General features: G+C 46.5%; 1 protein-coding gene across 2 annotated transcripts in view; it reads right to left on the bottom strand.

Annotated features, from left to right (window-relative positions):
- Positions 1-566: 566 nt before the first annotated feature.
- The window catches only part of SPTA1 (spectrin alpha, erythrocytic 1), a 66,114-nt gene continuing 53,647 nt past the window's right edge, over positions 567-13,033 (bottom strand). Inside the window, exons 43-52 of one of the 2 annotated variants that reach the window (XM_019822344.3) lie at positions 10,761-10,970; positions 7,995-8,291; positions 6,848-6,960; positions 5,660-5,677; positions 5,120-5,171; positions 3,961-4,148; positions 2,999-3,052; positions 2,468-2,614; positions 1,712-1,856; positions 569-1,198 (exon numbers count right to left, since the gene is read on the bottom strand). In XM_019822344.3, the coding sequence (XP_019677903.3) occupies positions 1,073-1,198; positions 1,712-1,856; positions 2,468-2,614; positions 2,999-3,052; positions 3,961-4,148; positions 5,120-5,171; positions 5,660-5,677; positions 6,848-6,960; positions 7,995-8,291; positions 10,761-10,970 (1,350 nt within the window). In that variant the 3' untranslated portion in view covers positions 569-1,072. Of the gene's footprint in view, positions 1,199-1,711; positions 1,857-2,467; positions 2,615-2,998; positions 3,053-3,960; positions 4,149-5,119; positions 5,172-5,659; positions 5,678-6,847; positions 6,961-7,994; positions 8,292-10,760; positions 10,971-13,033 lie in introns of both variants that reach the window. The other variant, XM_019822345.3, reaches the window with a different exon arrangement.

The raw sequence follows: 13,033 nt of genomic DNA, 5'->3' as shown, positions 1-13,033 counted from the left end.
TCTACTACTTCTTACTAATTCTCTTCTTAGAGAATTAGAATTCTCTAATGGGAGGCAGAAGGAAATCAAAACCAATAATCTCATCATCGCATTAAAATTTAAGGGCAAACGTGAGGACACAGAGTACAAAAGGAAGCCCTGTTTGGCCAGAATCTCACCATTCTGAGACTGACATCCTCTCTCATGGAGAAGTATGGAAAAGGGACAGATCAAGAGGAAAACAGGTGCTGGCATTTTTCTTCTTCTTCTACAGACACAAGTATTGGGGTTCTCCAGGATGTCAAATATCTTCATTTCCAAATGTAGGAGTTTTATTTATTTATTTATTTATTTTGAGAAAGACAGAGACAGAGTGAGCGGGGGAGGGGCAGAGAGAATCCCAAGCAGGTTCCGTGCTGTCACTGCAGAGCCCGACTCCAGGCTCGAACTCACGAAACCGCGAGATCGTGACCTGAGCCGAAACCAAGAGTCGGACGCTTAACGGACGGAGCCACCTGGGCACCCCTCAAAGGTAAGAATTTAGACATGTTCCAAAACTCAAGAGAAGCTCTTTGTGACTCATCTTGGACTTTATCCGTTCCACCCTGGCCCTTGTTTGCAGTGTAATTACCTGCCCATGTTTAGATGGCTGTGTGATTCTCAGAAATACAGAAGCTCACGTGTGTAACATGTTACTTCATATTGCCCTATTAAAAAGAAATATTTAAATATGAGGGGTTTTTTTTACAAAAGGAAATATTTTATTTAATTATTCCGCAATCAGAACAAAACAAAGTAATAAAGAATGTGTAGACTCCAACAAGAAAAAATAAAGAACTTGACCCTTGAGTAGTCACTGGTTGCATAAGAAATAAGCCCATGATGCTTCCTCTCCTCCAACTCTGTTAATGCCTTATATCCTCCAGCTTGAGATTTTTCCAGGTCCTCTAATAAGTGTAACACACACACACACACACACACACACACACACACACACGACTATCTCCCTCCCCCCCCATACTTGCCTGTCTCCTTCCTCCCCCAGTACTTCCCACCACACCAAGATTTTCTACGACCCCAGGAAAGCTGTTTATCAGTTGCCAAAGTAGGAACTGGTGAAGCCCACGTAGTCATAACCAGCAAGGTGTCTTTGGCCTCGCGGGTCCACGTATTCTTGCATATGTGATGCACAGAACTGCACTTGTTCTGGGGTTAGGGCCTGAAACAAAACAGAGATACAGTCCCAGGGATGAAAAACAGCTGACTCCTTGGGGCTGGCGATAGGCCTTGAACCTTAGGGACCGCAGAGACTTAGAAGCAGCAGCCTGCCCTGTTCCCACCGCACACCTTCTCCGAAATCTGTAATTTCCCAGGAGTAAGACCAGCCCATCTTTTCAACCAGCCCCGACCCAGAGGCTCCCCTCTCACTTTGACCACACACTTTATCCCATTCCATAAACTTTGGGATAGGAAACAGTTTTCCAAATTGAGTTTCAGGTTTGGAATTGACTGCTACAGTCATTAGAGGATGACTCTACATTTTTAGGCCGGGACAAGACAAAATGAAAGGTGAGTAAGCAAATGACAAGTTGTGCAGTAGAGTGTCTGAGCCAAGAGGACAAAAGGTGGGTGGGGGAGGGTAGCTGCCAATGGGAGGCCGCCCCGGCCCCAAGTAAGCAAGCTCTGGAATACGATGGGAACACAGCGACTGTGGACACAACTGCAATCTGACCTGCTTCATGTCGTCTTTGGTAATATAGGCCTTGCCCTCTGCCAGGGCCTGGAAGCCATTCTCTATTTCATCGCTGGACTTGATGTTCTCTGACTCCTTGTCGATCAGGAATGAGGTGTAGTCCTCCAGGGTGATGTAGCCCTTCCTGGGGAACGAATGGGCTCAGCTCTCTGAGAACGTGGGCTGCGATCTCCGTTTTGACCCTGCTTCCCACACCCTTGCAGCTAAGCCAATGCTGCTTCCGCGGCCCCAGCCTCTGCTCCCGGGGGAGCCCTCTGGCCGGATGCCCCTCACAGTCTGCAAGTCTCTACCAGCCCCAGTCCCCAGGCGCTTCAAGCTTTTCAAATTGAATCGAAGGCCTCAATTTCTGGTCTTGTGGCATCCTTGGCATTGGAAAGAACTAGCACCTTCATGACTGTCTCCCCTACCCCCTACCCCCCACGCACACAACCCCACCCCCGCCACTTGGGTATCCTAGGACCTTACAGGGAAAGATGCTTCTCTCAAGAACGAACTGAAATTCATAGATGAAAAGTGAAAAGCAGGAATCGAGCAAATTGCAGGGGCTGTGCCTGAGCTGGAATCAGTGCCATGCACTTCGGAGCTGATCCTACCGAGGCAGAAAAGGCTGCCCAACTCATGTCTATACAGTCTGTGTCTTCCTATTCCCGAGATGAGTTAACAGAGTCATGTTTTAGGGATCATTTCACTCTCTGCCCTGGTCTCCAAGCCCCATTCCCTCAGTCTCCTTCTTACCTCCCTGGATCGACGACATCCAGGAACTTCTCAAACTTGGGCTCAGGTTCATCGTCCTCCACCATGGGCAGGTAGTAGTTGAGTCCTCTGAGGCAGGACCGGAAATCTCTGTGACTCAAGCGCCCCGTCAGATTCTCATCAAAATGTCTGAAGAACAAAACCATTTTATCAAGTTCCATGGAGAACCAGATAAGAACAGAAACGGACAGTTCTTGTGGGACTGGCTGAGGCTTTGACGTGCCACAGGTCCTCAGAGGGCTGAGTGGAGAGCTTGCCTGTGTTTCTGCACTATTTTTAACCCGGTGGATGGAGTAAAGACAGTCAAATGGGGAGCACGAGAGAAATGCATTTTCTCAAGTCCAGGACTTCTCATAGACACATTCAAAGCCGTGACTTGAGGCTCATTAACACGTCTAGATCTTCATTTAAGATCTTACCAAGCCACACTGAGGGGACAAATTTAGTTATTTGGAGACTCATTCTGAATGTGTTGGAAAGCAAAGAACGGGTCAACTATGAAGATCTACTCACTTATAGGTTGTGCTGAACTCCTTCAATGTCTCCTCACTCACACCTATGGTGTCTCTGAAAGGAAAAGCATGAATTGGCCCATGAAATGAAACGGAAAAACATCAGAAGGCTTGCCATGTGGAAGAGAGAGGGATGTCGGTGGATAACATGCTATTCAGATCATCTAGTTCAGGGCTTGGCAAACTATGACCCGTGGGCCAAATCTAGCCTGCCACTTGCTTTTGCACAGTTTAATGGGCTATGGAGGGTTTTTTACCTCTTTACGTGGTTGGAAATAATTAAAAAAAGTGTTTCATTCAACATGAAAGTTGCACGAAATTCAAATTCCAGTGTCCATAAATAGAATCTTCTTGAAACACGTACATGCTCATGAATTTGCGGGTTATTAGTAGCCCTTTGTCTCTACAACAGCAGAGTGAGTAGTTGCAACAGAAACGACATGGCTCTCCAAGGCTGACGCAATTACGATTGGTCTGTTTACAGGGAAAGCTTGCCAATCCCTTGTCTAGATAATAACGCTGTCATTGTTATCAACACCTCAAGCTGCTTTGACGTAATTATTTAGAAAAACAAGCGAATTTTGCCCTTCTGGCTCTCCCCCTTGACTATTTCTTGCATTCTAGACATCTGAGACAGGCTTTTACAAAAGGGACTGTTTCCTGAAGAGCTCGCGTAAGAACAAGGGACTCTGAGAACTGAATGACGAATAGCTTCAGGGGGATGGGGCGCTGTCTCCTGTCTCAAAATAGATTCCCATATAAAAAGAAATCGTCATTCTGTGGGGCAGCAGAGAGAGAGGGAGAGAAAGAGAATATTGATTAGTCTGGAGATGGTGTGCGTACTACCTCCGAAGCAGCTCTTTTATAAACAGTACCCCAAACTCTAGCCCTTGGGGCTCACTAAGTTCCTGACACCCAGTACCACCCACGCCCTGCCCAGCCCTGGTCACGGGTCCACAGTACTTGGCTTGGATCTGTTGTTCCAGGTTGTGCTGCATCCGCGTTCCCAGCTGGTGGAGCTGGTCCCACTGCTGGGCCAGCCCGATGGTGCTGTACTTGATGTCCAGGACCAGAGCCTCTTCTAAGTTGTCTCCCAGATCCTCAATCTTGGTCAGCTGGCGCTTCATGGCCTGAATCTCCTTCTGTTTCCGCTAGAGAAGACCGACAAAAGGAAAGAGCGGTCACACAGGGTAGCTCCGAACCAGGCGATGGTAGAGAAGATTAAGAAGCTGATGGGTTTGGGTTTCCCCTGCCTGCTCCTGAATGATTTTCAGGCATCTTCCTGTCCTCTGTGAAAAATGAACTGCTCAAGGGGTCCGCTTCTGTATTCCTCATTTACGCGATGGTGGGAAGGTTAAGTGATGGGACGTCTGTCATTCTGGACACCTGCCATATAGAAGTCTAAGAGTCAGCAGTTACGTGCTGCAGGAGAGAGGCGTAGCACTTCCAGGACGCCTCGAGAGATCCTCTACATTCAATCGTATTATTTTCCCATGTCAAATGACAACAGAAATTGGGGAATGCTCCAGATCGTAGGCCCGGAGCTTCTGTGTCTGTTCTTCTTTTTTTTTTTTTTTAAGTTTATTTTAAGTTTATACCTCTCTCAAAAATAGAGAGAGGGGAAAAAGAAAGACAAAGAACATGCATGTGCACAGGCACCGGGGAGGAGCAGAGAGGATCTGAAAGATCTGATGGGGACAGCGGATCCGAAATGGGCTCCAAGCCGAGAGCAGACAGCCCCACACAGGGCTCAGACCCACGAACCCTGAACCTTGAGATCATGACCTGAGCTGAAGTCACACGCTTAACTGACTGAGCCATCCGGGCACCCCGGCTCTCATTCGTAATCATCATCTTAATCATAATGATGTAGGCATTATGAACTCCATTGTACAGGTTCGGACATTGAAGTGAACCGATGTCCTTGTCCGTGAAGTGTCAGTCAATGGTTAGAATGCAAATGGCGGGCAGGGTTGGGGCTAGAACCTTAAGCTCTTGACCTTCAGGCCCGGAAATGTACCTAAAAGTACTACCTAAAAGGTTCACGTAAAAGTTCTCCCGGTTTTCCTGTCACTCCTTGTAATTCTGGCAACATCCTCGGCTGATGCTCAACGTTACTTACTTTGTTTGCTTCCAACTGGGATTCCAGGGTTCCCGTCTCTTTGAGCAAAGACCTAGTGAAGAAGCAGAGGAAAATGTTACTCAGAAAATCAGAGGTCAAGATTTCACCCAGACGGACTGATTCCGACAGCCTACGTCTCTCTACCTCTGTATCGTATTATAGTGGCCTCTTCAGAATGAATTTTCCCACCAGATTTTCATGAAACCAAACCCTTCTGTCAGCTAGCAAGTTGCTGGACAGATGAGAAGGGAAGGAAGGTCTGTCCCCATTCTTCTGTGCCTGTGAGAAGGCTGCCGTAGTCCCCCTGGTTCTTACTCTGGGACGTACCCTTAACCTAACAAGGGCAAGTCTCCCCCTCGGGGGGTACAGGGCAGGATGATGTACCCTGTACTTCTCTTTCCACCCCAAGCTTCCACGTAGGTGCCATCTCAATCTGATGGTGACGATGGCAAAGATGCCCCATGCTGCGTCCTCCGTTTGCCTCCAGAATATAACAGACACATCTACGACAAAACAAACACGGTAACACAAAATACTGACCCATCCAGAAAATAAGCCCTGGGCGTGGAGGTCGGGAGCAGCGATCAGAAGAGAGAAAAGAGAAACCACGTGTTAACATGGATGACTTCAACGATCTTCTTTCCTCAGATCTAAGAAATATTCTAAATCTTCTGCAACCAGAGAAGAGGAACCTGTTTTGCACTGTCCCCAGAGTCTCGCCCCCTCAGAGGAGCCTCTGTGCGGCTCCTCCTGTCCTGGGATGGAGAAGAGCTCGGGTGTCAGGTGACCATGCGAGGTGTCGGGGACACACTGCTGGGGGTGGGGGCGGGGGTGGGTGGGAGGGACCACACCAGAGGCAGAGGATGATGCACTTTGCTTTCTCTGCCCTCTGTCACGTGAGTTTCGGCCATGACACAGGATTGCTTTCTGCTCATTGTCTGGTTTTTCCTTGCTGGGTTTGTGGGAGCAGTCGGTATATATCACGGACTGTCGAAACCACCACTTTGACCACATTTCTGACCCACCTGCTGGAGACGGCCTACAAACCTTGACATTTATGCTAACGTATTATACCTTCCGAGTCTCTTCTTTTCCAGATCATTTGCCCCGGAAGATGTGACAAATGTTATTGTCATGTATAGGACATTCTGCATTTAATAAAAGCAGCCCGCACTTATTATCTCACTGATTTTCACCACGGCTTCTTTTTAGCGATGGGGTAGCCTGAGAGCTTCATAGCAGGTGTTCACAGGAGGCTCCGCCTTTGGTCGTGCCCATAAGTACACATGTGACCTGGAGCAAGTCAACTCGTCTACTGATCTTCTTCCCACACTTGGGGACAGAGATAATCGAATCGGCTCTGTGCACATTTCAAGGTCTCTCTGAGAGTTAAGGGAGGTGACGGGTATAGAAGCACTTTGTAAAGTGCCAACGTAAGGGACTGCTATGGTTTTTAGACTTTAATCACAGGCAAGGGGGGAAAATGAGAGCATCAAGGGGACAACATGGAAGGCAACACGACGGGCAGTGGCACGAAATTCTCGTTTCTTGCTTTTGCACAGACTGACTTAGAAAACCATCAATTCCAGATGAAAAACACAGACAGGATCTGGTGATTTTAGAACACCATAAATCCTGTGGGACCCCCCCCTCCCCTACTCTCCTCAGACACGCATTTCACCCCTGTGGTGACACAGGGATCATGGGTTTGGGGACAGCACCACGCACCTGTTCTCCAAGATCCACTGAAGGAAGGCACTGGCATTCTGTTCAAACTCCTGGCACATCTCAAAGTTCTTGACCTGTCTCTCCTCCTCTTTTTGTAGCTCCTGCTCCCGTTCCTAAACCCCGAATCACAGAGAGAAGAGTGAACGCTGAAGACCTTTCTTTGCGGTAAAATAGCTGCTTTGTAGCTATTCTCAGCTGCACGTCTTCCCCTGATCTAACCTGTCTTCCGGAAGCATGTAGTACATGCTCCTACGTCATCCCGCCCTCTCCTCGCCCCCGAAGGAGAAGGAAGCTCCCATCACGCATCTGTAAGACCAAGCCCAGTGACAAATAAGCTAGTAATAAAGGCAAATCATCTTTCTTCTCATTTGTTTTCTGGGTGAGATTTTCATTTAAATGAACATAAAAGGAGCCTTTTAAGGGAAAGCAGCCTTCCTTTAGGGAAAGGTAGTAATGAGAGTTGCCATCTAAAATTGGTGATATTTTCATGAAATTTTTCTGCTAAGCTTTTTAAGATCTTCTCCAGTTTCTATGATAAATGTCACTATAGACAGACAACCACAAACACATAAAAAAAAGGCACTTTGGAGGTATGTATAAAATGCGTGCCTTGGATGGGGGAATTCTAGAGACTGTGGACATATATACATAGCCTTTCCATAGCCCATTTTTTTTAAACGTTTTTATTTATTTTTGAGACAGAGAGAGACAGAACATGAGCAGGGGAGGGGCAGAGAGAGAGGGAGACACAGAATCCGAAGCAGGCTCCAGGCTCTGAGCTGTCTGCACAGAGCCCGATGCGGGGCTCGAACTCACGGACCGTGAGCCCTGAGCTGAAGTCGGACGCTTAACCGACAGAGCCGCCCAGGTGCCCCTCCATGGCCCATTTTTACAGCCACCTCCTGGAACTTGTGTTCGCCTCCCTGAATCACTGCTCACCACCCGGAGGCATGAGAGTGTCTGAGCTCTGGGGCATAGGGCTATACCTTACCGTGGATATATTTCCAACATTTTCTTAGATTCCATTGCTGTCCCAACGTGGTTATTAATAGCGTCCTTTCCTTCTCAAAAGGCCCCCCAACTTGTATACTAAATTAGGTGGTCATGCTCGCCACAGCAAAAGAATGTCTCTGCCGTGTGCCATTACCTTGATGATGCCATGTAGGTGCTTCCAGACCTTCTCCAGCACCTCCATCGTCAACCAGGTGTAAGGGCTGGAAGGCACGTCTAAGGCCTTAATCTGCTGGTCCAGCTCCAGCAAATAGTTGAAGTCCGACTGGGACCCCACCAAGGAGGCCAGGAAGGCCTCCTGGTCCTTCTGCAGTTTCCGTATCTCGTTCAGGGAAACACAGTGCACAGGCTCTGACAGGTCCTCCTTGGCGTTCTCACACCAGTGGTTGAAAGCGGAAGCCTTGTGTGCAAATTCCATGAACAGCTCCTCAGCCTGCAGAAGAAAAAGTCACCTCCATCTTGCCCGATAAAACCCCTCAGCAAAAGAGAAGACTGAGGATATAAAAAAAAAAAAAGAATGCCCATCTTCAAATATTAGGCGGGTCAGCAGCTGTGGGAGGGAAGAACGGAAACCACCGAGCACCATGTGCTCAGCAGGCGGGCAGGCGAGTTCGAGGCCTGGCGCCCTGGTTGAGAGTAGCCGAGGCCTCCACCGTCTGCACGTAAGGAGGCGGAAGGACTCTTAGCATTGTTTTAACTCCGAGAGTCCGAAAGAAGCGAGGGTCATTTTCAGCCATACGATTTCACAATTTGTTATTCTGAAGTCTGTGCTCCAGTTCTACCTGTCACACAGGGAACGTGCAAACATCAGTGTTAGATGAATGCATGGATGAACGTTTGAATAAGCAAATCATTTATGGGCTAGGCCAGTCTATCCACACCTCTCTGATGTCTCTTTGTCTGTACTGAGTTATTTTCCTGCCTTCCTTCTAGAACTTGTTCAGGGCTCAGCTCGTGCTTGAAGCCCCTGCTTAAACCCAGCTCCCACCCTCTTGTCTGTACCCTTACTCCTAGGTTACTGTCTGGCGTTCTCCATATGCTCTCGATGACTCTGAATTCTCTGAATTTCTGAACAACAGAAATAGCATGGATTGTTCCAAACACTGGTGATCAAAACTAGTTTTGGACTTAAAATGTATCATAGATTTGGGGCAACTGGGTGGTTCATTCAGTTGGCCATCCAACCCTTGATTTCGGCTCAGATCATGATCTCGCACTGGGGGATCAAGCCCCATGTCCAGCTCTGTGCTGACAGAGTGGAGCCTGCTTGGGATTTTCTCTCACTCCCTCTGCCCCTCCCACATGCTCTCTCTCTCTCTCTCCTTCCCTCTAAAATACCCACATACATACATACATACTCAGCAGTTTATACGTCCCAAGAGATTTATCTTAAGCAAATATGAAAATGAGTTTTCATCCCCAAATATGTTGGTTAAAGAGGAAAAAAATTGGCCTAAATGGAAGGGAGATTACAAAGGTACTTCACCATTACCTCTTACCCTGTACTCATTTGGGCAATGTATATGCTAAAAATAGACCAGTACAGAGAAATTGACTTGGTTCCTATACAGGAAATAAAAAAAAAAAAACCTATAAAGTATTTCGTATTATTTTTGTAATATTATGGATCACCTGAGTATTTTACAAAGATTTTATAATCAGAAAATAAAATAGCAAATCTTTTTGCAGTTCAAAAATTAAGCTAAATAGAATCAGAAGGTAAAGCATCTTTCTATCTAGAATGCATATATGTGTGTAAAGTTGCCCCCAAATTGATTTAATTTTTCACTTAAGATTTATTTCTGTAGGTTCCATACCAACAGAGTAGTTAGCTGAGCATCCAGACTGACTGATTTTTGTCCGTGCGTCTGTTTCCTAATTCCCCTGCCTGCCTTAACTTGCTGCCCGGTATAATACTTATGGCCTAGGAGTGCTCAGTAATGTCACTGACCATCCTGACTTCCTTTTATTATTGGTATTTTTTATGATCAACATCCAATACCTTAGCGGCCACCACTAGAAAGAACATTTTCATCGCTTATACTTACATAGAACTTAGTGGTTTGCACTGCATTTTCAGATCCGTTATCTCTTAATAGTCATAACAGACCAGCAGGAAACAGTCGTAATATGATCCAATTTCATAAATGGCGGAATCAAGGCTCAGAGATGTTAAGGGACATATACAAGGTCTCCCAGCCAAGAAAGATCAACACAAGGTGGGAACTCAGGTTTTATTGGTTGAGTGCTCCTTGTGTCTGGGCTAGAGAAAAGTCCAAGGACAGCCTTACCTCCTGCCTGTCAGTTTAGTTCTTTCAAACACTAGGACCTTTCACCCTTTGACCCACTTACTTCTTCTACTACATGTGCCTGGCTTCTCTCTCAAGTCAGCTGGACAACTGACAAGTCAGTCTTAAAAGAAACAAACAAACACACAAACAAACAAACAAAAAACACAACCTATCAATCTAAAAAAAACCCCAATAACTTCTTGTTCAGTAAGAATGCCAGGGCGCCCAGGTGGCTCAGTCGGTTAAGTGATCTCATGGCTGGTGGGTTCGAGCCCTGCATCGGGCTCTGTGCTGATGGCTCGGAGCCTGGAGCCTGCTTTGGATTCTGTATCTCCTTCTCTCTCTCTCTGTCCCTTCCTTGATCATACTCTGTCTCTCTGTCTCTTAAATAAACATTAAAAAAACTAACAAAAAATTAAAAAAATAAGAATGCCTTTCTGATCCTTTCCATGCAGTCACTCAAATGTCTCTAGATTACCCAAACTGGGTTTCCAGTATCTATTTCTGGATTCCATGGCTAATAGAATATACAGATAGTGGACGACTGATTATGGCTCATCTCTCTCTCTCTCTCTCTCTCTCTCTCTCTCTCTCTCTCTCTCTCTTTTTACCTTCTTTAGGGGAACCTGCTTCTCCAGCAAGTTCTGTCTGTGGGCTGCAGAGGCTTCCAGCAGCTCCCCCCAGCGCCTCAGCAGGGCAGCATGGCGCTCCTCAATGGCTTTGGTCTGGCTGTGCTGAGCGGCCACCAGCTGGTCCTTCAGGTCAGTTATCTCCGACAGCCTGTCTTGCTGGAAGCTCTGTAGGCTGGCATCCAGTGTGTCCTGGGAAAGACCCAGACAGAAGCTGTGAGCGGAGATACAACCCAGATTCCCAGGGCCAGTCACACCTGGGTTCTACCAGATCTTTTATCATGGACAAGACAAGGTCTAGGAAAGGATTAGAGTGATGACCAAGCAGAAGGAGACGTAACTTTGAGACTTAAGTGAATGTCTGTGGTTGGAAGTATGGCTGAGTTTGAGTGGATGTGTGTTTTATAACCAGACCTTAGGGTAGGTGTAATATTAACATTAAGGGAATACGGGAGCATGGGACGATCTTCCGCATTTTTTGAGTCAAAACTAAATGCTTCCTCCAGCTCGCATCCTTTCTAAGACTCTTTTGAGTCCTCTGTTAGGTTTTGTGCTCTGATTGGTAGCAGACAGCGCACTATCAGAGATCTTGGAGGTATACACACCGACAACAGACCTCTTGCGGGGCTCAGTTAGATCACGATTCATGGTGTGTGTGTGTGTGTGCGTGCGCGGTGTTGAAATCAACATCACAAAGTTCTGGATACTGAACTTCCAGATTTAATAGGGTGGCTTGCATATGATTAATTCTCCCTTTGAGAATAACTATAACTGCTGGATAAAAGCACAAAACATCAGCTGTTTGAGACAGCAGAATGCAACTCAGGTAACGACACCTCAAAGGATCAAAATTCTAGAGAAGAGGAAACAGTATTAAGGTCAGAGTAATATTCTCTGTCACCTTTCCCTATGACGTGCAGGTTGCACAGGCCAAGAGGTTGAGGGCAATGCAGCTGCTCCGAGCTCTTGATAATCTCAGGAGGCTAAAGAGACAGTTTCTGGGGAATTGGGCAGCCAGGGTGGAAAAAGAACTGCAGAAAAATAGGTTCGATATTCTGTCTGTTTTCTCCTCCAGGCGTCTACAGATTCCTAAACTGCACAGGCCAGGAGTCCTAGAAGCCCAGCAGAAATGGTAGCAAAAAGTCAAAGATGCTAAGTAGGCTCCTTGCTAATCTCACAGCGCTGAGTTGAAAAGACAAAGAGGGGAAGCCCCCCTGAAAGGCGTTTAGTTAAACCCTTGAAAGGCCTGAGTAAGAGCCAATGAAAAAAAGGCAACTCCCCACCCCAAAAAATGAAATTATGTCTCATATCATTTCAGTCCCTGACCAAAAAGTAGGGGTTGGATGGGGGATGGAAGTGTTAAATCATAAACATAAGTAAATACTCATCAGTTACATTACTTTAAATGTATATAGACTCGGGGTGCCTGGGTGGCTCAGTCGGTTGGGCGTCTGATTTCAGCTCAGGTCATGATCTCATGGCTCGTGGACTCGAGCCCCGCATCAGGCCCTGTGCTGACAGCTCGGAGCCTGGAGCCCACTTTGGATCCTGTGTCTCCCTCTCTCTCTTCCCCTCCCTTGCTCACGCTCTGTCTCTGTCTCTTTCTCAACAATAAATAAACATTACAAAAATTTCAAATGTAAATAGACTCACCCCTTCCAACAAAATGATCAAATTAGATAAATAAAGCAATCCTCACTGTGAAATTTATAGCAGACAATCTAAAATACAAAGATACTCTGCACATCCATGTTTATTGCAAAATTGTTTGTGTTAGCCACGATACAGAAACAACCTGAATGTCCATCAACAAATAAACAGACAAAGAAGATGATGTGATGTGATGTGATGTGATGTGATGTGATGTGATGTGTGTATAAAATGGAATATTATTCAGCCGCCAGATGGAAGGGAATCCTGCCATTTGTGACAATTTGGATGAAACTTGAGCGCGTACGTTAAGTGAAATAAGCTAGACAGACAAAGACAAACACCACTTGATATCACTCACACGTAGAATACAGAAGGGCTGGACTTAGAGAAACAGAGCAGACGGGTAGTTGCCATGGGCTGGGGGGGGGGGGGAAGATGGGAGATACTGGTCATAGGATACAAACTTCCAACTAAATGATTGACTAGTTCTGGGCATCTCACGTAGAACACGATGATTGCAGCTAACACTCCTGTATTATACACCTAAAACTTGTTAAGAGAGTAGATCTGAAATGTTCTCAGAAGAGGCAATTATGTGATGG

Source organism: Felis catus, chromosome F1, assembly GCF_018350175.1.
Source record: "Felis catus isolate Fca126 chromosome F1, F.catus_Fca126_mat1.0, whole genome shotgun sequence".
Lineage (NCBI taxonomy): Eukaryota > Metazoa > Chordata > Mammalia > Carnivora > Felidae > Felis > Felis catus.
Note: the sequence above shows the minus strand (reverse complement) of the source record. Positions and strands in the feature narration are given on the sequence as shown.